Source organism: Haliotis asinina, chromosome 1 (genome assembly GCF_037392515.1).
Source record: "Haliotis asinina isolate JCU_RB_2024 chromosome 1, JCU_Hal_asi_v2, whole genome shotgun sequence".
Classification (NCBI taxonomy): Eukaryota; Metazoa; Mollusca; class Gastropoda; order Lepetellida; family Haliotidae; genus Haliotis; species Haliotis asinina.
The window spans coordinates 79,434,118-79,458,715 of NC_090280.1; the positions used below are offsets into that span (position 1 = coordinate 79,434,118).

A 24,598-nucleotide genomic window follows, 5' to 3' on the forward strand; every position below is an offset into this window, starting at 1 on the left:
AGCAATATACGAGTCATGCTTTGTGAAATGGACGTACCAGTATAGGAAATGGAGAACAGACGATCCAAAAGATTATCACCATACAGGTAAAAGATTTCAGTAATTACATAGTTCAAGGCTGCAAAGTATTTTTTTTTCATATCTTTTATTCACAAGAGTAGGTACATTCATTTAAAGAGTGATAGAACAGGTTACACGTCTTGTGAAGATATGGCAGCTTATTCCATAGTGTGAGTTGTATTGCACATAAATAGGTATATTCATTAAACAAAGAGATATTTTATGGCTACCTGGTAAGGTTATACATGTTGGCTTCACAATCAGTGATGAAAGTATATTCAGAAAAGTAGGTACATTTCTTCTTCAAAAAAGATAACATAAGGTTGGCTTCACAGCTGATGCTTCAATAGTGTTCATAAGAGTAAATGCTCTCATGCCACATTAAGGTAATATATATGTTGGTAAGTAGTGTCCCCCTCAGTCCTAAGTAGTCAAAGTTACAAAATTCCTCTAATACTGTAATTGTTTACAGTATGTCTTCAGCGCTACAGATCTGCATTACAAATTATATATCCCTAACATGTTGTGCACAACTCTCAATTCATGAACCACACATGTTGGAAAAAGAAACAAATATTTTCTAATTAGCTTAGTCCTTATGTCACATCTTTTTTACTTCAGTCAATTTTATTTTCTAATATATTTTTGTGGAGGGATTGAACATAATTCATACCATAACGGATTTTAATGTTTTTCCCTCAATCTGGTGATATCATCAGCATGTAATGCCAGAAATATAATGAAAGGAAATCCATAATGTTTTAGCTGATATCAAAACAACTTTTACACCTATTTCGGACGTTCCGCTATATATAACATGTGGGATATGATCCCATATACAATATGCTATATCTGGTACAATGCTATGCACATCATGGTATGTTGGATTTCTGATTATGTTCATGTATGTGTATATGTCATTTTGTAATGACCGCTATTATAGAAGACTTTGGTTTCCATGAGAGTGTAAATAAAACAAATATTTTAGAAAAAGATTACATTTCAAGCACGGGTATTAAAAAAAGCAAAAAAACTTTTGCACCTATTTTTTCATATCTATTAGGGTTTTGTATATTTCATGTGTCTTTGATAAGTAAAATAAACACTCTAATGACATGTTAGTGAAAGTTTTGGCATTTGGTATTGATTCAGGTAGCTTTATTTGGTAATAATTAACTGATAATTCATTAAAATAATTTAGCTGAAATACATGTATTTGAAAATGATATCATTGTTACAGAAGGCTTCTGAAAATGGTTGAACTAGAACATGTCTTTGAGATACTTCAATAATTGCTCTTGGTGTAGTGTTTAAGTGAGTTTTGGTAAAGTGCATCCACTGGAAACATTTCATATTTTAATTTTGGTCCAAGATAATACAGAATATAGAATTTTACTCACAAGATACTCAAATCTAAGTTCAAGATATTGTGTTAATATGAAATTTATCATGTGTATATGCAAATTTAATGATATATATATATATATATATGTATCAAAATACATCTAGACCAAGTTTTTGTTGAAGATTGTCATGATACTCAAGTGAGTAGGTTTACACTGCACTCAGCAATATTCCAGTTATATGGTTGTGGTCTGTAAATAATTGAGTTTGGACCAGACAATCCAGTGATCGAGAGCATCAATCTGCACAGTTGGGAACCGATGACATGTGTCAACCAAGTCAGTGAGACTGACTACCCGATCCCAATATTCGCTTCTTACGACAAGCAAAGTCGCCTTTTGTGGCAAGGATGGGTTGCTGTACGCCTATTCTACCCGGACCTTCATGAGACTCAAGAGTGAACAGTAAAAGATTAAAGGAGTCTATCAATTAGATATATCTTTATTATCTAAAGAGTAAGTATGTTTAGTTTAACACTGTTTTGGCAATATTCAAGCAATATCGTGGCAGTGGACACCAGGAATGGGCTTCACACTTAGTACCCACTTGGGGAATCGAACCTGGGTCCCCAGCCTAGCAAGCAAACACTTTAACCACTAGGCTACCTAATCGCCCCATGCAAGAAAGAATGTTCCTTGTTGTTTCCAGCTTGGAGTCAATACCCAAATGATGATCTAACATAATGTCGGTGTTGGTTTTTCTGTCATAAATGAAAGGAGGTTGACAGCACTGTATTCATTGTTGTATTCATTGTTGTAGGCTGTCTGGTAAATGATGTTGGATTATTCTATAATTTGCTAAAATTCATCTAAAACAAATTGAAAGTCAGGATAAACTCACACTGTAGAAGAATGGTTAAGTGTAGAGGTTTAGATTTACGAATCATAGGATGGTTGTCGTGGCAACTTCAATAACAGACCATCTGCCTCAGTTTGCAATGCTGTGGAAACATTGATCATTTGATGGACAAGCACAAAACAAACATCTTTATGATGGGAAAGATAGTGATTGCTCTTCTCGTGTTTGTTCATTTTAGGACAATATTCCACCTGACCTATATTTTGTTTGTTGTTATACGCTATTGATTCATTATCAAAACTGTCAAACCTAACAAACAAACAGGCAGTTATTGTCAAGGTAGACTCAAGAGAAAATGCTTCTAGATATAAATCCACGGTACATTCACAGATCTTTGTGCTGTACATGGAGCTTGGTCCAGTATGACACATTTTTTCCTGGAAACTGTAACATGGATAATATCCCCTGGTTGCGGCTTCATGTCACAGTGATCGTAACCCTAAGATGATCATAACTTCCATACGCTGACTTAGACTTACGATAGTTGTAGCACTATGATCACTGAGGAACAAGGCTCTGGCTTCTGAGACAGACTCTGAGAGAATTTTGGACAAACATTGTGAGAGAGACTCAGATCTCTGTGTACAACAGTACCTTAGCCAAGATTTGATTGTTAAGACATGACATGATTATTGCTGGCAGTGCAGTAATAGATATACAGCCATGTTTGACAGAGGTGTCAACAAAACCTATTGATTACCCAAGTAATTTATGTTTATGTACAAAATGTTATCATTGATTATTTTGCCATCTTTCTTTAGTTTTATCGCAATATATATTTTTTTATTTAAGACAGAACTGCTCAGTGAGTACCCTATCAAATGTACTGAATGCCCTGGTCACTTAGGAGGTAGATAATGGTGCTTTTTGAAACACATAGGTGACATGAGAGATTACGCAGAAGAAAATAAACTTAGTTCAGGCATAGAAGAAACTAAAACATTTCCTTTTCCAGTTAATAAGTGGGATTTTCAGTCTTAATAGAATTATGGTAATGTTACCTGTTCTTTCCTAACTGTCCAGGAATCGGAAAAAATATAGGTGTAAAACCAACTAATAAAAAGCTATGCATTGAATGAACAATTTTATTCTAAAAGTAACTAGGAATTAGCTACAAGTGAGTTGAATAAGTTAGTTTTCACTGCTAGTTGCCCTCACAGTGGATGGAATCAGTTGTGCCAGATAATTGAGACCATGGCAAAACTGATTCCATGGTGCTATTGTTTTACTTTTCTTTCACTATTTCCAGTGTTAACTTGCCCGTTGCAATTTTTCATCGGGGAACTAAAGCCTGTGATATTACTGACGTGTTATTGCTGGAATATTACTAAAAGTGGCATAAAACTGAACTCACTCACCATGACATTCATTGGATGTACAATATAGTGTATTAATATGGTAAAGAGGTGTCTTGTATACAAGGAAATACTTAAAGTTGGTCATGAGATGGTGGGGTGGCCTAGTGGTCAAAGTGTTCCCTCATCAAGCCTGAGGTCTGATTTTGATTCCCCACATGGGTGCCATGATGATCTGGCCATGATATTGCAGGAATATTGCTAAAATTGGCATAAAATGAACGAACGAACAAATATTATCTGGCCATGATATTGCAGGAATATTGCTAAAATTGGCATAGAATGAACGAACGAATGAAAGAATGAACGAGCGAAGTGTAATGGTGTAATCCATAATTTATCCATAATAATGAGGAAACAACCTCATGAAAGTTCTTCAAGTATAAACACACCGCATCCCAACAATATTTTCTTTCCTTTGAAAACCCAAAATTGATTGAATGACATTTTCATCTGAAGGATTTTGTTTCATTTCGGTGACTTTCGACTCGTGACATTGATTTTTGGTATCGATTGACATAAGTTGTCAGGACACATTAGTGAGAGTGTTTGATGAGATCAACAATCAATCAGCCTATTGATGTAAGCAGTGTTACATGGATCAATGTGAAATATACATGCACTCATTGAGGAAAGCTATGAACCAGTGTTCATGGTGCATCTTCAGAGGCATCGGACCACTGAGTGGGGAAACATGTTCACACAACCTTTCGGAAGTGTTTTATTGGAGAAAAAATTCAGTCAATTGGAAAGATGTTTTTTTAAATTTTTGCTTGTTTGTTTTTATTATATCTTAGAAAATTAAAGTAGTTTTGTTCAATAAATTGGCAGGATAAACATGATTGGGAAATAATCACCCATATGGTATTGTTTGATCTTCTTGGACATGAAGTGAAGTTGATACTTCCAAACATGTTGGGGGTGTAGATCTGTTATCCAGAACGGTACTTCTCATCTGAAGTTACACAGCACCAAAAGCTTTCCCGTAGACTTCTACAGTAATCTTATATGTTAAAAAATATATCCAGGCTATCAACACGTATTCTATGAACACAAGAGTACAGTCAGGCCTATAAACTACAACTTGATGGCTAAATTTCCAAGCACAGGAAGTGGAACACATCAAACCCAGTTTCACACCAAATGATATAGTCTGAAGTCACCTTTTGTAGCAGTGTTACCTGAGACAGTAGGTGGGGGATAACACTGGTACAAAAAGGAGTCAGTCAGACTGTATTACCCTCGAGAGAAGTATACAGTGTATTTATCTTTCCACCATGTTAAAGGTACAAAAGCTGTAATTTGGCTTTATTTTGAAGATCAATAATGTCACTACAAACTGCATGATGACATGTAAACAAAATGGCAGTCTAAGTAAAATTAGCCCCAGTGTTATTCGTTACACTCCTACACTGGGTAAAGGAGGATGGGTCAGGTAACCTTTGAAATTGACCAATCAGAGCACAGCTTACCAAATCACAAAAGTGAACATTCACACATTCCTTTTGAACTTTTATCCACACAAAGGTGTGTGCCCGAACGATTCTGAATGCTATTTTCCTTACGATTGCTTCCAGGTGATGCACATGGAGCACACCACAACAGTGAATAAACAGTCGCTGAAAATAGTGTTTTGGGCAATATTCAGTTATGTCGGCTTGCGGAAATATTATCTAATGGTAACCATGTCAACAGAAACCTAAAAGGGTATATACTGCAGGTCAAATATAAGTGTTATATGCTGATTTTCATTTGTTGAGAGATCATTGTCAGTGACTGGTGTATTTTGTAAGTTTACTTAGACTGACAAAATAGCGTCTGCCTCTTGACAGGATTTTTTAAATCAGTGAAACATATTTTACCAAGCTTAAAACTGCGTAAATCTATTTAATTGCGAATGATGCAATGTATGAAATACTTTCAATAAAGTGGTGAAAGTTGGTGAAATAAATGTCTTCAAAGTGATCTCAAAAACAGCTAATTGAACGGTTTTCCAACTCTGCATGCTTACACTGCATGTGTCAAGTTATGATGTGATACAGTTGTTAGTGATACAGCTTCTCAGCAGAGAATTTGGTGGTTACTGTCGCAGGGATAATATTTTTTCCAGTTGTCACCCTACTGGGAGGGGTGACATAGAAACTTGTTAAAGCGTTATTGACCAAAGAAGTAAAAGTATTTTACATGAAGGTAACATAACGTTTTTTCAGTCAAACATTTGATTGACCTGTCACTGCAGTATTTTCCAAGTTTAAGGCACTGACACAATGATTGTTCACTGCTCTGAAATGTGCATTGACTTTTCATTGCAGGGTTCCATTCAATGGCATCCCCTGGCCCAAGCAGAGCCCTGTATCCCGCGTGTACGATGTCCGCAACTCAAGCACCAAGATGATCCTTCTCAATAACAAATATTCCAAGGTGAGATACAATAATAATAGATGTAAATGTACTCTACTTAACTGAGGAGTTGTCTTCATTGGCTGTCCCAAGATGCAGATTCACTTCAGCTGTGTCTGTTACCAAGGTTGTTAGTGCCAAGATGTCTAAGACCTTTGGGTGTTCTTTCATGTCAAGTGTATAATCAAAATACTGTTTGAACTGATGTTAAACAGCTTTCTCAATCCCTCACTCACTCAATTTTGAGAATCTGGATACACAAGGTGTTCCACTATTTGCTGTTTAGAGTTGCCTCCCTTTGGTACACCAGGAATCTTTCATCATGGTTTGAATCCCAGTTCACCTTGACAATTCACCTTGATTAGGTGTCTAGGCATTCTCTTCCCACAGAGGTTACCCCTGTCATATCTTCCTACGTAACCTCTGTTCTAATATGGCCCTTTCATGGTGCAAGTGTTCAAGGCTCGCGATTGGAGGCGTTCAGATTTAGTTGTGCTATCAGAGACGTTGTTTCAAGTGTGATCATTCACAAGATCTCGGTAATTTCCGAATGCTGATTGGGAAAACTTGCCACTGCCAGTTTTTGTTTCTACAAACACATCATGACGATTGATCCCTGCACTCTCTATTGCCAGTTTCTGATTTTCAGTTAAACATGAAATACCGAATCTTTCCTTCGCACGTTGATGAACCAACCAACCAATGGGGACAGCCATATTGGAGCTAAGTCTATTTAACGCATGTTCTGATTGGAAAAAATAAGGGAGATAATTCTTGTTGCGACTATTTGCCGCAAGGGAATTTCTTGATGACCGGGAAATATAGCCGTATTAGAACAGAGGTTACGTAAGAAGATATGACAGGATTAACCTCTGTGGGAAGAGAATGGTGTCTAGGCTGTCAGCACAAAAGTAGGCAACATCAGGGACCTGTATCACTTCAGGCTTTGATCTTACAACTCATGTTATGACTGAAATATTGAGCTGACAGACCGTGATATAACTGAAATATTGAGCTGACAAGCCATGATATAACTAGACTACAGTTAAAAATGGCTTTGGGCATAGCTCAATCTCTGTATTTATCATTTCACAAATAACTGTCATTCTTTGTGCATGCATGTAAACAAACTGGTTTTTTTTACCTCTGTCATCTGTACGTCACCTTCAAACTGTATTTTCAGAAGAGTGGTCAAAGGGCAGGCAATCATGTTTATGTGGTAGGGATATATACTTAGAAGAAATACTTCTTCGTTGTCTTGTGTGAAGTTTTTTTAGATGTAACCATACGTGTGATAGCACACACTTACAATGCACTTTCTTCAAATGCTTATGCACATGAATCTTTGTTTACAAAATGTAATAATAATTAAATATATTTGTGTGAAATGTACCTTTCATTTCTCTATAAATTCATGTGTTCATCAAAGTCCAGAATACAGTCGTCATGTGTTTGAGTCTGTGTGTTGTCACCTGTGAAGATCTGGTTTAGAATTATCTTTACTAACATGTTTGTCGTAAGAGGCAACCAACAGGATTAAGTGGTCGTGCTCACTGACTTGGGTGACATGTGTTGTCGTATCCCAGTTGTGATGTTCATGCTGTTGATCACTGGAGTATCTGGTCCAGACTTGATTATTCACTGACTACTGCCATATAGTTGTAATATTCCTGAGTGTGTCATTAAACAAATAAATTGTGTTTTTTCCTGAAAATGATAAATCAGGATGTCAGGATATCTCAATAGTCGGAACAGTTTGGCCTTTAGTAGTCAAGGTATTTTAGAAAATCCTGTGAATACTGAAATATTATTAATATGAAAACATTGGAATAACTTGTTCTGCCTTTTGTTACTTTATTGTGATTCTACAGTTATTCTATAGCAGTATGTTTGCTGTCATTGTTTCCACAACCTTCCCATAACTTCACTATAGGTTTGCTGTCATTGTTTCCACAACCTTCCCATAACCTCACAATAGGTTTGCTGTCATTGTTTCCACGACCTTCCCATAACCTCACGATAGATTTGCTGTCATTGTTTCCACAACCTTCCCATAACCTCACAATAGGTTTGCTGTCATAGTTTCCACAACCTTCCCATAACCTCACAATAGGTTTGCTGTCATTGTTTCCACAATTCTCACATAACATTTTGTTTATATTATATATTTGTGTCAGTGTATCTGTTTTTATAATCTCTAACAGATCATAAATCTTCAGATTTGTGTCTTTGTGTGAATTTAGGCTAACATTTAAATAGTGTTGGGGTAGCCTAGTGGTTAAAGTGTTCACTCATCATACCAAAGACCAGGTTTGATTCCTTAAATGGGTACAAATTTAGTGACCCTGCTTAAATATTGCTGAAGTTAGCATAAAACACACTCACTCATTCCCGTCTTCACTCACAGCTATGTGCTGTTGCATTATGTATAGTAATGTGTTTGATGCATGGTCTTGGACTGTTTAATTGAAACTTGTCATTGTGTGTTGGTAATGAGCATCTGTCCATCCATTTGTATTTTTTTTCCAAAACAACAATGTGTATGAAGTTGCTACTGCAACAGAATCACCTCAGGAAACCTCCATTAAAATGCCTCACAGACTTTCGAGAAGAGTAATGAACACAGAGTCATATTTGAACAGTTCTTGAGGCCTAATATCCATCCATGTATAATGATGTTTCTTTATTGCTACATTTAAATCAGGTTTATATCCAGTCATGAATATGACTCGCCTTTATTGAGTTGACGAGTTGTTAACTTCATATGATGTCATCAGATGTGCTGTTAACTGACGTCATCATAAGTGCTCAAAATCAGTGACACCATTAGAGGAACCACTAACCAGAAATTACATCATAGTCCATAAAAGATACAGATTGCAGAGACGTTCTTGTGTGTTAACACAACAACCAAATACAGGTCTGTTTGTTGTATCAGTAAACATGAGCTCAGTGATTGTCTTCATAATCTAGTGCAAGGTAGTTTGGATCAATCAAACTTATGTAAGATTGAGCAATCTGTTGTTAGAATGACATATTCAAAAGAATTCTGTGGTATTGTCAACGTTGATAATGATTCTTCGAATACTAATTTCTACATTTGGGGTAGAGGCCAGCCTATTTTTCCTTTGGAATCACAGAGGTTCCATTTACTCGCACATCAGGGGGAGATAACCCCATTGTTTAGTGCTTGGGAAGACCACTATGAAAAAAGACAATGGTTTCTAAAAGTATTTATTGAAGTTGAACTTGTGGATCAGAAACAAATTTCAAATGTTAGAGGTGGAATTCTAAGAAATGTTATCATTGACAACATTACTTGAAAACTGATGGGCACATAGTCATATTGTACCAGTGTATTTTAGCTTGAATAAATAATTTACAAAGTATCAGGACCCCAACCCTCAAAGTGATCGTAGTGCTATGATCGTGACTTCCATACTTTAACGTAGACTTACGACTGTCATTTTCTGTCCAGATCACCTTTCAGTACTACTGACTCGCCAATAGCATTGACCCCTATAACAACCTTATGATTAATATTCCTGTAGATGTGACCTAGACATGGGTACGATCTTTCCTTTCATCCTGAATATAGAAGCATACCACAAGACGGTAAAAATGTTGTGTGTTAAATGGATCTGTTCTCTTTTGACATGTTTAAAGTACTATTGTCAGCAGCACCCCATTGTGATCCAGGGCCTGGATTTTCAAAGATCTCTTGGTGCTAAGATAGTCGGGGTAGTGTTAATGTTATGACTATCTTAGCGCTAAGAGAGCTTAAAAAAGCTAAGCCCAAGTTGTCTTCAGTAACACATGCTTCTAATAGTCAGTGAATTGGTGGATGTACATGTCCTTGTATCTTGTAGATCAGTGTTCATGCTGTTGATCATTGGATTGCCTGGTCCTGACTTGATTATTTAAAGTCCCCAGCCATTTACAACAAACAAACATCTCTCAGCTTAGTATACAGGTTCCCACAGGGGGTAAATGACATTCTGTGGATGGTGCTTACACAAATGTTTAATAATGGTCCAGAAGTCTGATTTTTTTCTGCGCAGTTAAATAACAATGAAAACGTGTATCCATGACTGGCAGCAACAGAACAAATCAGCGCAGTATATCCCCTGGTTGTAATATATGTAGTAGCGACCTACAATAGAGGAAACGGGAATGAATAAAAATTCAATAGCTGCACCTACCAAGACAGTTTTGTATGAGAAGAAACCAACAACCTGTACAGCTATATTTTTTTGCGAATATCTCAGTTTGTATTGAAAGAAGCTAATTATCTTGACACAATGGCTACATATCCTCATTTAGCCTAAAAAAGCACAGTATGTGAAAGGATTTCAATTGATATTGGTGTATATATGTCAAAAGTGGCCGATTTCTCAGCTTTTCTGATTTGTGCCAACAGACATGTCAAGTAATGCTTCAGATGTCAATAAAATATAACGTGGCTTGAGCAAATGACATAGGGGTTATCCTTCATGACCATTCAGCTTATCAGACAAGTCAGTTTTAAAACATTTGAAAATATAAAAAGTTCAAAAAGTTTTGGACTCACTCTCCTCTCCTCTCTTTTGGGTAAATGGTAGTTGAAGACGGCCAACTTTGGTTGAGCATAGACAGCATTTACCCCCTGTGACATAACCTTGGGGCAAATGAAAAGTGAAGTCCTTGTGAAATAGGTGTTTCAATCCATGAGCTAATGACTGTATTCAGATATATTGAAACAGATGTATAATATTACCATCATGTTTCTGATGCAGAAGGGATGCCGACTGAGGGGACAGACGTTGAATGATGGAGATATAAGGTATGTCACTACCCACAGCAGACAACCACAAACAGAATGGAACCTTTGTCTACTAAAACAAACTATTTGTAAATAAACTGATCAATCCCATTAGAATTCTTGACCACTCTGTGCACCAATAGGTGTCACTGTTTCACTGATAATATACTGAGGGAAAAAATAAGGGATCACATGAAAGGACAAGTGTTCCTTTGTTTTTTCCAGGTTTCTACATAAGCTTTGTATCGCATATTTTGTGAAAAAATGGGAAAAAATAAGTGAACACTTGTGCTTTCATGTGACCCCTTGATTTTTTTCAACAGTATATATGTCAATGCAGTGCTTTGAGCTTGAGATACAGTAGTTCAATATTCAAACAGTAATTTGAAAAATAGATTTTATGATTGTTGAATTTAGTCAGTATTTGTATGAAACATGTTATCAGACCATTGGGCTGCATATTTAGACCATACCTCAAATCTAGTCAGATAGGCATTATTTCATGCACTGCAACTACCTAATATAGTGTAGCCTCAAGCTGTAAGTATCAGTTGGCAAAAGAATACAAAAAAGTTCTCCTTTTAATCCAGTTTCTGTATTCCTGATACGATTTGCTTCTGTAAATACTGATGATGAAATTTTGCAATTGTTTATCTTTTGATTTTGAATTCAGGTCTAACCTTTTCACAATACAGTGCTCATACTTTCATTTTTCTTTTATTTTCAGAGCTCCAGACCCATCCAGACACTCTGGAGGTAATAAAATAAAAGAGTAATTAGTCCTATCTAACTTATTGGTTGTTTGGTTGGTTGTTTGGTTGGTTGGTTGGTCGGTCGGTTGGTTCTTTGATGGATCGATCAATTGGTGGGTTGGTCGGTGGGTGGGTGGGTCGGTTGGTCGGTCAGTGGGTTGTACTGGTGTTCTATGTCCATGACCATGTACCCATGAAGATCCAGGTTAGAACTGGTTACGGTTCTTCACCAACATATGACTACTTGTTGTGAGAGGCGAATAATGGGATCAGGTTGTCAGACTTGGATGGCACATGTAATCGTATCCCATTTGCAAAGATCAATACTCATGCTGTTGATTACTGGATAGTCTGATGCAAAGTCGGACTGCTGCCATATAGCTTGAATATTGCTAAGTGCGATGTAAAACAAAACTCACTCACTCACCCACTTACTGAAAGAGGCAATGTTTACAGTTCATGAGTTGATCATTCACAGTCAGCCAACGTTAAACAACAAACAAACAAACAAACAAACAAACAAACAAACAAAGACTAGTGTTATACTAATGATAACTACCACCCACCAACCTTGGACACCCCATGAAAATTCACTAGCCAGTCTGACCAGTGACTGTGGAGATTTACTAAGTGTTGATATGAGAATGTCATCCTCAACAGAATGAGTCACTGAGCAATGTACTGTTCTCTTCAGATTCCCCATATGTGAATCGCAAGAGTCACGTGGATTGTCTGACTTCCGCGACGCCCGTTTTCCAGCCAGAGGTGAAGACCGGCCTCAAGTGGGCCAACAAGACACAGAGACCACCACTCAAATTTGATGGTCAGTTTTATAACAATTTTTAAACATATACAGTCGAACCCTAATGTCGCGAACTCAGTTTAGACGAATTCTCATTTATTTCAGTTCCTGACAATTTTCTTATATACTATGAATCAAAAGTTTAGACTCACTAATGTAAATGTAGCCACTTACTTCAGTCAAAAGCTCTAGCTCCATTCCGTTTAAAGGTACTCTTTACACATGAACTGATGTATTGTGAAACAAATTCATAACGTTGAAAAGATTATTGTCATGTGTTCAGTAAATGATGAAATTCAGTGAAAATTGGCAAATTCTTAACAAAACTTTACTTCAAAACACAGCTGTTCACGTACATGATATTTGCACATGCTTTTTACCAGTCTGATGCATGATCCTCATGCAATTCATCTGCCTACTGAGGTTTGCAGTTAGTTTCCCAAAGCTAGTGGAGAAATTTATTTTCTATATAACCATATATACACATTGCATTAGTGAGTGCTTTAAGTGAGGCTAAACTTTTGAGGGGTAGTATATTTATCATTATAAAGTGGAAAAACCGGCATCTGTCCAATCTGACAAGTTGTCAACACCGCCACAAAATCTCAGTCCTGTCCGCTGCTTGCACATTTATCATCAGCTTTATAATCCGGCGCATTGTCTAAACTGGATTATTTATCCAGTTCCAGTGAGTGCCAATTTCGACACTTCAACTCTATTTACCCTGATGTCTCAAACTAGATGTGTCGAATTTCCAGTTGTGTCGAACCCATTTTAAGGTCTCTCAAAAGCCCTATTAAGTACAAATTTATCCTTTTGTCCCTCACTGTCAAAAGATGGTTCTTACAACTAAAAACTTCATTCTTGCAATCAAAAGTCATGCTCATTAACTTGCTGCCAAACGATCAATAGTGAAGATTAATGGGTTCAACAATCACTGCAGTAAACATTTATTGCAAAGATGTATTGTTCATACGTATAAACTACTGTAGATAAAAATGTTTTAAGAACTCTGGTTTTGTTGGTACTTAGTCATTTCTATGCTGAAGTCAAACTTTTCCCTTGGTCCGGAAGAGTTTGACACAATGCTGTTTGACCGTTTGTGACCTGACAAGATTAACGTCTAAACCGACTTCTTTCTTAAGCAAATTTAGTGACAAAGTATTATCTCGTATGGAGACAGTGAAACATTTTTGTTTTTGGAATGAAATATAGATGGAGTTGTTATGTCTTATCAGGGTGTGGAAGTTTAGGGGCATGAGTTACCTCCCTTGAAGTTATTCTCCTCTCATAATTCATTTCAGCTAACAGTAAATGGGTTTTCATAAATTCTCTTTAATTCATGGCATCGAGCATGCCAATTAAGTGTATCTTGGCATCCAGTTGGTCACTAGGGGCCTATGCTTGTTAAAATGAGTGAGTCCATGGAACGTATGATCATACTGATCCTGCAGTTTGGTCCTGCTGAAAGCTGCTGTCATATAGCTAAACAACAAACAAAACATTTTTGGGCAGTGCTATACAGCTAGAATATTACAGAATGTTGACATGGAACATTTACGGAGTATTGCTACCTATATACAGCTAGAATATTTAGCTATAGAACTGTTGTTTGAGTATTGCTATGCTGAGTACAGTGCATAAAACAACAAAATTAAAGAACATTACTGCGGATTCAGCAGTAACAACAAATAAAACTTGATAGAGCTGAAATGTAGCAAAATTTCTTGACAATAAGCATGTTCAGAATCAGAAATTAAGCCAGTAACAGCAACATCTTCTGAGAATGTCACAGTAAACACATCCTTTTATGACAAGTAACAGTCATTGGTGTATGGAATGAAGAGTAAGGGGGAAACTGTACAGGATCTCGCACATGACTTACATTATCCATGACAATTTTTTGATGATCTGTTCTAAACACTTCATCGTCAAATCAGCTGGGCAATAGTCATTATTTATAGAGGGATTATTGATTTTCAGACCAGGTATGATATTAGAAGGTTTCCAGAGGGTGGGTATTACAGTTGAACTAACTGACCATTGTAACATCTTCTGAAATATGACACACAGTTGCTGTCCACATTCTTTCAAAACAATACCAGGTAAGTTGTAGCGCCAAAAGTGCACTAAACAACCCAAAATGCATTGCCATATAGACAGAATATTAATGCACGTACAGTTTGATTCCCCAAATGGGTACTCTGTGTGAAGCCCATTGTTATTGTCCCATAATATTGCTGGGATATTGCTAAATGTGGTGTAAAATTAAACTCACTCACTCACTCATAAAATCATTTCAGATGGCTCTAGTGTCAACTACAAGCGACACACAGCGTGTATGACATCAGATGATTTGCGTGTAATGAACTGGCAGCGACCCCGCCGATCCTACACCGCCTCCATTATCCGGGAGTCCCAGAAGTGCAAGAACCCCTTGCTGGATGATCTCAACCCAGGGGAGCGACTGTACCTGTACAGTATTGCCAAGGTGTACAGTGTCGACAGTATGCGAAGACTCAAACAGAACCAGTACTGTCAGCTCCTGCTGAAAGAAGGCCAGAGAGGTCAGTCGTTTACACAGTTATCTCCCCTCATCATATCTTCACTGCTATCATGGATATTTATGTCTGTAGTCAGACGTCCACTGGTCATTTACTCACTCATGTCCCCATGTCATATTTCCACTGGTTTCCTGGAGATTTGTGTCCTGTCGTGAGATGTCCACTAGTCATTTACACAGTTACCTCAATTATCATATCTTCCCTTCGTTGTGACAGATTTCCTGGAGATATATATTTTGTAGTCAGACTTCCATAAACCCAATCTTACCCTTCCATTGGTGCAGTAGGATAGCCCAGTGTTTAAAGTTTTTGCTTGTCATGCCTAAAGCCTGTGTTCAGTTCCCCACATGTGCATCCCTTGCAATGATATTACTGGAATATTGCTAAAAGTGGTGTCCAACCCAACTCAGTCAGAGCATGCACCTGATTTTAAAATGAGTAAAGCCTTAAAAAGAACAACAAAAACAAACAGTAATTACAACCTTTATCTTCCCACTGGAGTTTACCTCAGAACCCCTCTCGAGACAACCACCTCCTTGGTATAGTGGTAAGAGTGTCAGTTCACAAAGATCAGAAGGTCGCTTGTTCAATCTCCGGCCTCATCATACCAAAAGACCTTAAAATATGGTACTTGCTGGTTCCTGCCAGGCACCCGTCATTAATGAATGCAACACTTTTGCAACAGTCTAGTGGCCACTTCCATTCCAAGAGTGAAGCAGATATCAAGTGCCATGTTTTGATTTTGCTACATGCAGCATAAAATACCACTAACTCCACTCACTCACTCATTCACTCACTTTCTCACTCACTCACTCATTTCCTCACGCACTCACATTTCCTCACGCACGCACTCTCACTCACACATTTCCTCACGCACGCACTGACTCACTCACTTCCTCACTCATTTCCTCACGCACTCACTCACTTCCTCACTCACACATTTCCTCACACACGCACTCTCACTCACACATTTCCTCACGCACGCACTCACTCACTCACTCACTTCCTCACTCATTTCCTCACGCACTCACTCACTTCCTCACTCACACATTTCCTCACACACGCACTCACTTCCTCACATTTCCTCACGCACTCACTCACTCATTTCCTCACGCAATCACTCACACATTTCCTCACGCACTTACTCACTCATTTCCTCACGCAATCACTCACTCATTTCCTCATGCACTCACTCACTCACTCACCCACTGTCTATGTTGCAGGCGGGTATTCAGATGAGGAGTACAGACGCTACCTGAAGTACCTGAGCAGCCAGAGGAAGACTCAGCAGGGTACATGTGACACGTACCAACGACGACGTATCCGCTCTGCACCAACAAACCGGGACTCACAGACATACAAAAGAGAATCATCACCCAATGCCACGACACCATCAGAACATGCACAGCCAAGACCAGCATCCTCAAAGTAAGTCTAGGCACAGAAAGAAAAGTGTGTAAGGGCTGATTAATCTTTCATGTCTATCATTATAATGGGTGGTCATATTTCGGTTCCTTACATTGAAGTCAAGTCATCTAGCAACATGTTGTTTTTCTTATTGAGTTTCCTAAAACTGAAAATGGTGAATATGATCCCAGCTATGATGCCTATATAATGTAGTCAACAAATTCTGCTCAAAAGTCTGCTAATGTCTGTATCCTCACACTAAACACTTAGGTTCAATTTCCCACGTAGGTGTGAACATTGTGTGAAGCTGATTTTTGGTGTCCCCTGTCATAATATTGCTGAAATATTGCTAAAAGTACCATAAAACCATGCTCACTCTATAGTTTCTCCATAAGTCAGAGCTCAATTCTGTTTTAGTAGGCTACAAAACTACAACTTAAATTTGATTCTAATGTGCCACTTGCCTCTATCTTGCATGTACATTGACTCAGTGTATGAGTGAGTTTAGTTTTACAGTGCTTTCAGCAATATTCCAGCATTATCATGGCAGGAGACATCAGATATTGGTTTCACACATTGTACCCATGTGAGGAATTGAACCTGGATCTTTGGCATGATGAGCCAAGGCTCTAATCTGCCAAACCCCATCACGCCACAATGTATGAAGTGATATTCTGGAAGCTATCGTGTGTATGTGTGAAATGTTGGCATCTATAGAAAGGGCAGCCTGTAAAAGATCAAGCCACACAATTCAATGATTTTATGACCATCAGTCCATGCCTTCTGGGTACAATGACTTTCAAAGAGCCAAATGAAAGAGCCTGAATGCCCAATATGTTTGGTAACCTCTTCCAGCTTGCATAGGTTGCAGGCAGTCATTGCCAGCCTGTAGGGTTATCTTGAAGAATGTTCTTTGATGTTCACATTGCCAATATATAGAAGTAGGAACTTGGTTTATTTGTGATGCTTATTAGTACAATATTTTTTAAAAATACATAAAAATATGTTCTCTAAATTGATTTTACAGATCAAAATCTAGATCGACCTCACGCCCGATGTCAAGGGCATCACTTGCTTCAAATAAATCCCACAAGAAAGCAAGGGAAACTCCAGCAGCAGCAAAGTCCAAATCTGGTGCCAAGTCATCTAAACAGGCAAATGATGGGGCCACTCCCACAAGCAAAAAGTCTTCAGGCACCAAGCCATCAAAAGCATCAGATGATAAACCCACAGATAATGGCAAAATATCTTCAGATGAAACCCAGAAAAACAAATCCACACCAGAGAAGTCTACAACAAATTCTTCCGATCGCGACAATTCCAAAATGGAGGAAACAGAAAATACTGACCAGAAGGTAACCATTGTCCAGGTAGAAGAACAACAGGATGAGGAGCCAGATGATGAGGAGGCTCAGGTCAGAGGTGAGGAAGACAAGGTCAAGGACACTGAAGATACTGAGGATCGAATGGCATCCCAAAACAAAGGGAACAGCCGTAAAGAGGGTGTAGACAGGCCTAAATCTCGACTTGGTGAACGTCCACGTGCTAAGGGTAGGTTTGATTCCTTATTTTGTTTCATGACTTTCAGATTATTGAGCGTTAGTCTAAAAACAACATTCCTAGTTCAGGTTATGCATGTTTGGGTCAGTTATTGTGAAAAAGAAATTCTAATAAATGACTTAAGGTGCCAAAGAGTAACATGTAGGGCTGTAACAGTGCATCAAACTATCGATGGATTGCAGCTGTTGAGACTCTGATAGCTTTATTTTGATCGATTGTAGACATGAAAAACTGTTGATCATTGATAGTATGTGTGACTATCTATAGTTTAGTTCTTGCCTTCAGTTGAAAAATGCACAATGCCAAATACAGGAAGTACCAGATTTGTAATGAGAGTTAGATGTATGTATTTATTGAAGCGGTAAAATTTAGTTACTGATCACACAGTTTTAATTGTTCAAGAATTCTGCAAAGAACATTTTTGCTTGGCAAAGAATGTGACAATTCTTTAACTAGGATTCTCAAGTACAGATATACATATACAATTACAAGGAGGAGCTGTAGTATCTAAAAGTATGCGGTAGAAGATTTTAGGGATGCTTCAATCAATTCCATTAGTTATACAAAGTGATACTGAAGAAGAAAGGGAATGCATACAGCTACTTGGGTCATGGAGTGAGTTTTACACCACACTCAGCAATGTTCCAGCAATGTTGCTGTGGTCTGTAAATAATTGACTCTGGACCAGACAATCCCATGATCAACAGCATGAGCATCGATCCATGTCAGTGAGATATGATGACATGTGTCAACCAAGTAGGCAAGCCTGACCACCTGATCCTGTTAGTCACCCTTTACAGCATGCTTGTATGACACACTGGCATGTGTAATAATCTATATTTATGTAGTGTCACAATAAACACCAACAGGTCTACGTCACTCACTATTTTGTTCATAATCTTGAACAGGACTTGAAATGCCATGTCACCTCATGAACCATACTATTTTGTTCAGGACTGGGACATCAGTATTCAAGATTAACCATTGATATGTTTTCCCACAGACAACAGTGACGATGACTACAGCTCTGACAGCGAGAGTGACAGCAGCAGCAGTGATGAGTCCGGAGCTGACACCAGCAAGTCTTTATCAAAATCAGAACCAACTGAGTCTCAAACAAGATCGGAACCATCAAAGACATCAAATTCTTCCCAGAAAACTGGCTCAGTCAAACCTGAGGTGGTGACAGGTTCTCCACCAAGGTCAGAAACCACCAAGACAGAAGATTCTTCCCCGAAGGATGGTGACCATGATGCCTCATATTCAGAAGACTTCTCTGAAACTTCCAAGAGTGTGAGTCTGTCCCATGCTAATAAATCAGATGACAACAAAAGAAAGTCGGATAGTTCAACCAGTGACACTAGTGAAAAGACATCTGAGAAAAACCAAGTAAAACCTGCCCCTGTGTCTGAATCTGAAGGCCAGTCATCAACAGACACAAGCTCTTCAGTTAAACCAACCAACCAACAGACAAAGACACCTTCAGACACACCCACAGCCACATCAGATAACACTTCAACATCTACATCAGTTCCAAAGGTCAAGGTCAGTCAGGATGACTCCAAGGTCAGGGATGGCTCATACTCTGATGATTTCACTGAATCTACATCCAAAAGTCAAAGTGTTGACCAGATGAAAAGTGAAAAGTCACCAGAGGTCAAGGAAGAAAGGTCAGAGGTCAAGTCCAAAGAGGAAATCCACAGCAGTTCAAATGACCCAACAGGACAGGATAAAGATACAGGAGAAGCATCTCCACATGAAGACAAACCTTACCAACGAGAAAGAAAAGACTCCATTGATATGGATCGAGAAGGACGAGTAAAAGACTGGGATAAAATTGAATACTGATGAATGATAATGACTCTGTTTGTGATCTATGAATATCCTAGAAAGTACCAGGACAGGTTTCTAAATGTGCTGCACAGCACAGGCAGGTCAGCACAGAAAATTATGAGTATTAAAATAACTGGAATTTATGATTCGTGCATGTTATTATGAATGATATCATTCTAGTTGCATCTGTTTAGTTTTTAATTTCCCTCAAAGATGGTGCAGTAGGGGAAAAACGTATTTCATTTACTTTGATTAAATGTTCTGACTCTTTTGGAAACAGTGAAATGCCTGGAAATATCTTTACCTTTAAACTTCGCTAACATCAAGTCAGTTTGATGCTGTAATTCTGCATGTATAAAGATGGGAAAGTCCCATTAACTACGTGCACGTAGGAGGCTGCAGCAGTTGAATGATCCCAATGAATTGAGATTGAAAATATGATGTGCAACTTTGAGCTGTTGAACTGGATATCGGCAAACTGGATATCAGTGTTATACAAATGTTTAATATAATATACTACTCAAAACATGGGAATGTGATATTTTTCATAGTCATAGATGGGTGTACTTCAACATCTTTTGGGTAATGTGACCTGATGTTGAAAAGAAGCTCATGAATATGTATATGAGAAGTACATGTAATCAGAATATTGACAGCAACTCAGAATGTTCTACAGAGTGTTGAGTAGTATATTTGTTCAATTCTGTACATATATATTCCTGCATGCATATGTTCTGAGCCTATACATGACATGACTGTATACATGACAGTCTTCTAAACCAAATGGTATGTCAGGTATTAAAATTTTGTTGCTTCCAAACATCATCTCAACTTGATGGTTCAAAATCCTTTGTACACAAAATGAATGTGGTATGAGAGGTACAGCAGGAGAATTAATGCCCAGCTGATTACATTCATGAAATAGTTAGTGTTATCTAAACAATTAGTTATGTAGACGCTGTGGAGAGTTGTGTCCCTTGAGATAGGATCGGCAGATGCTGTGGAGAGTTGTGTCACTTGAGATAGGATCGGCAGACGCTGTGGAGAGTTGTGTCCCTTGAGATAGGATCGGCAGACGCTGTGGAGAGTTGTGTCCCTTGAGATAGGATCGGCAGACGGTGTGGAGAGTTGTGTCCCTTGAGATAGGATCGGCAGACGCTGTGGAGAGTTGTGTCCCTTGAGATAGGATCGGCAGACGCTGTGGAGAGTTGTGTCCCTTGAGATAGGATCGGCAGACGCTGTGGAGAGTTGTGTCCCTTGAGATAGGATCGGCAGACGCTGTGGAGAGTTGTGTCCCTTGAGATAGGATCGGCAGACGCTGTGGAGAGTTGTGTCCCTTGAGATAGGATCGGCAGATGCTGTGGAGAGTTGTGTCCCATGAGATAGGATCGGCAGATGCTGTGGAGGGTTGTGTCCCTTGGGGTAGGATCGGCAGATGCTGTGGAGAGTTGTGTCCCTTGAGATAGGATCGGCAGATGCTGTGGAGGGTTGAGTCCCTTGGGGTAGGATCTGGAGTTGTGACAGTCCCAATGTTTTCTTTGTTAGTATGTCTCACAGTTCCAGAACCACATTATTTTGCCTACAGAACACAGCTTAACAAATTGTTAAAATGGACATTCACAAGTACCTTTTGAACTTTTACCTCGAAAAGGATTGTACCTGACAGACTCCAAATGCTATTTTCTTTAGAATCATTTCTGGGTGATGCACATGGAGCACACCGCAACACTGTGGACAGTGAGTAAATAGTTGCTGAAAATAGCGTTTTTGTTAATATTGAAGGATGACAGCCTGCAAAATATTAGCTAATGGTAACTATGTCATCAGAAAGCCCTAATCGTATATACTGCAGGTCAAATATCTCTGTTTTATGTGGATTTTTGTTTGTGAGAGATGAGTGTCAGTGACTGGGGAATTAAGTCCGGCCAAACCCTGAACAGTAGCCATTGTCTGATTGGAGAAATCCATAGGGCCATCTCGCGTTTGATTGGATGGTCATAGGTCGCTCAAAGGTTACCTGACATGACCTCCTATTAGGGTTTGTTAGATTCAGTATACGAGTGTAATGAATAATACCGAGACTAAGTTCACTTAGACTGGGTGATCATGATAGTTTTTTCAGCAGAATCATGTAGTTCTTTGGGTTCACATGGTTCAAGTGGCATAACCATGTCTCAGTATTCTCACACATGCTAATATATAACTGGAACTGGGGATAAAACCCAACTCACTCACTAATATGGGACAAGAGATTACAGGAGAGGAACCACTTTCTTATGTTCCTTGAACATATCATCAATACATATGACACCTCTCAGTTACAATTGGTCTTCAGCAAGCCATGTTTCACATAAGAGGGGACTAAGGGTATCGGGTGGTCAGGCTCTGGCTTGATTAACACATTATTGTATTCCAATGCTGTAGATCATTGCTTATGATGTTGATCACTGGATTGTTCGGTCCAGACTTGATTATGTACAAACCACTACCATGTAGCTGTAATATTGCTGACTGCTGTGTTTTCAAACTAAGAGTGAGCGAGTAAGTTAAATTTTACGCCGCACTCAGCAATATTCCAGCTAGGGTGGGGTCTATAAATTGAGTCTGGACCAGACAAACCAGTGACCAACAGCATGAGCATAGATCTGCGCAACTGGGAACCAATGTTGTGTCAACCAAGTCAGTGAGCCTGACCACCTGATCCCTTTAGTTGCATCTTATGACATGCAGAGTCGGCTTTATTACATGCTTGGGTTTGCTGAAGGCCTATTCAACTCCTGACGAGTCTAGCAAGCTTAGAATTATGTTTGATTAATGTAAGAAATTTTTAGAAACATGTTACAATACTTTAAACAAACCAAAATGAATACATGTAGCAAATACAGCTGAACATATGATAAAATGATCAGCGTAATAATGTCATTGTTATTGCATGTACATTTATATTGTTTTTCAAGATGTCATGTCTCATACTGACCTGTTGTTATTTGACCTGTTTTCTATGCATGTTGACTTATGACTTTGACTGTGATAAATTGTATATAAAGTTTACAATGTACATATGATATTGACTATAAATGTGCACCTGTGTGTTGGCCTCTTTAACAACTCCTGTAATTAAACAAATAACTTCATTAATCAATAGACTTCAAACTATCAAATTAAAATGGTTTCTAATACATTTGGAACAATATAGGATAGAATTAATATTGTGTTTTGTGTGTTTCTTTATTGGGGGGTATTAGAGACTCTTTTGGGTCTAAATTGTTTAGTTGTTTTCAGTGTTCAGCTGCACAAAAAAAACTTATAAAATATATTTCTCAAGGTAGTCATGCAGCCCTGTTTTAGAATATGTTCTTAGATCAGCTTATATTTTACTAAAGCAGATGCTGTGGAGAGTTGTGCCCCTTGAGGTAGGATCTGCAGATGCTGTGAAGAGTTGTGTCCCTTAATTTGTGCAGGTCTAAGCTCCATTAACAAGCAGTAATCTTACAACACTCATAAATGCTATTTTCTGATTGGTTGAGTGCTCTTTTGTTATTTTCAATGTGCCCCACTTACAAGCATGTAACATTTTCGGTTTCTTGCTTGGAATGCTGAACTCATCTGGTACTTCATGTTCTATACATGTCTTATGAACGCAGTTATAACTAAAATGTGTATATTTCCATGTGGTCTTGAGCAGATGCACATGTAAATTTACACACAAGCAAATATGTTGTGCTTGTAAATGGGGCTTTAGTTTGTCTCAATAGTTTACTTGGATCAGTTATTCTTACGTATTACAGTGATGTTTGTATTTTGAATACGGCTTAATAGCTAGACCCAAAGGGGGATCCAGTCCGTCTCAGAAAATGCACTTTGATAATAAATATTTTTTCAATACATGGAAATTTCTCTTGTAATTGAAAGCAAAGATGTTTGTATTTTCCTTTCTTTGTCTAATTGGTTGGGTTTTTTAGTCAGATGCCACACTCAGTAATTTTGATGCCAATTTCTGGTGTTCCCCTGCTGGGGTAATGCTGAAATATTGCTATAATCCACATAAAATCATACTGAGTCACTCACTCACTCACTCACTCTGGTTTAAGAAAAAAAATCACTTCCAGTCAGGGAAAACATGACCAATACAGTACAACGTGTAAACAGGAAAGCCTTATAATGGAGCAATGCTCTCACAGCTTTAATGATAAAACCATGGAAGCATCTGAACATAGTTATAATGATTTCCTGTTTAATTACCTACAGTCTGTGCCATCAACTCATTAACATTCCACTCGTGAAGATGTGGGTTAGAACTTCATTATCCCATGCTTGTCGTAGGTGACTGAGGGGCGGTCAGACTGACTGGATTGACATGTCACTGTATCCCATTTGCATAGATCCATGCTCAGAATGTTGATCATTGCATTGTCTGGTCAATCCTTGAATATTTACCCACAACATATAGCTGGAATAATGTCGAATTTGGTGTAAAACTAACCTTACTCTAACTCATAAATATTCCAGTGATAAAGATATTCCGCATGGAAGCCCTTTGAGATGCTTTAATAAGTTTACTCTGTATGACCTTTGGTCTCTTGTAAACAAGATACGACTTTGTAACATACTGGATGATGTTGATCCACAATCATCTGTAAAGAAGACAAGGTCATAAATATCTCCTACAGTGGAAATATGCTCTTCATGAATATGTCTACTAGTTATAATTATGTCAAATGTTTTGGTGTGAATATAACAAGTTGGAAGGAGAGTATTGTGCCATGTTTGGTGAAGAAATGTTAAATGGTTTTTAAGTTCTC

General features: G+C 38.2%; 1 protein-coding gene across 2 annotated transcripts in view; it reads left to right on the forward strand.

Moving 5' to 3' along the window:
• The window catches only part of LOC137297879 (dentin sialophosphoprotein-like), a 45,065-nt gene extending 21,746 nt beyond the window's left edge, over positions 1-23,319 (forward strand). Inside the window, exons 3-11 of one of the 2 annotated variants that reach the window (XM_067829854.1) lie at positions 5,990-6,098; positions 7,261-7,296; positions 10,853-10,899; positions 11,606-11,634; positions 12,325-12,453; positions 14,736-14,999; positions 16,220-16,424; positions 17,431-17,954; positions 18,967-20,658. In XM_067829854.1, coding sequence (XP_067685955.1) covers positions 5,990-6,098; positions 7,261-7,296; positions 10,853-10,899; positions 11,606-11,634; positions 12,325-12,453; positions 14,736-14,999; positions 16,220-16,424; positions 17,431-17,954; positions 18,967-19,811 — 2,188 coding nt within the window. In that variant the 3' untranslated portion in view covers positions 19,812-20,658. Of the gene's footprint in view, positions 1-5,989; positions 6,099-7,260; positions 7,297-10,852; positions 10,900-11,605; positions 11,635-12,324; positions 12,454-14,735; positions 15,000-16,219; positions 16,425-17,430; positions 17,955-18,966 lie in introns of both variants that reach the window. The other variant, XM_067829862.1, reaches the window with a different exon arrangement.
• Positions 23,320-24,598: the final 1,279 nt, after the last annotated feature.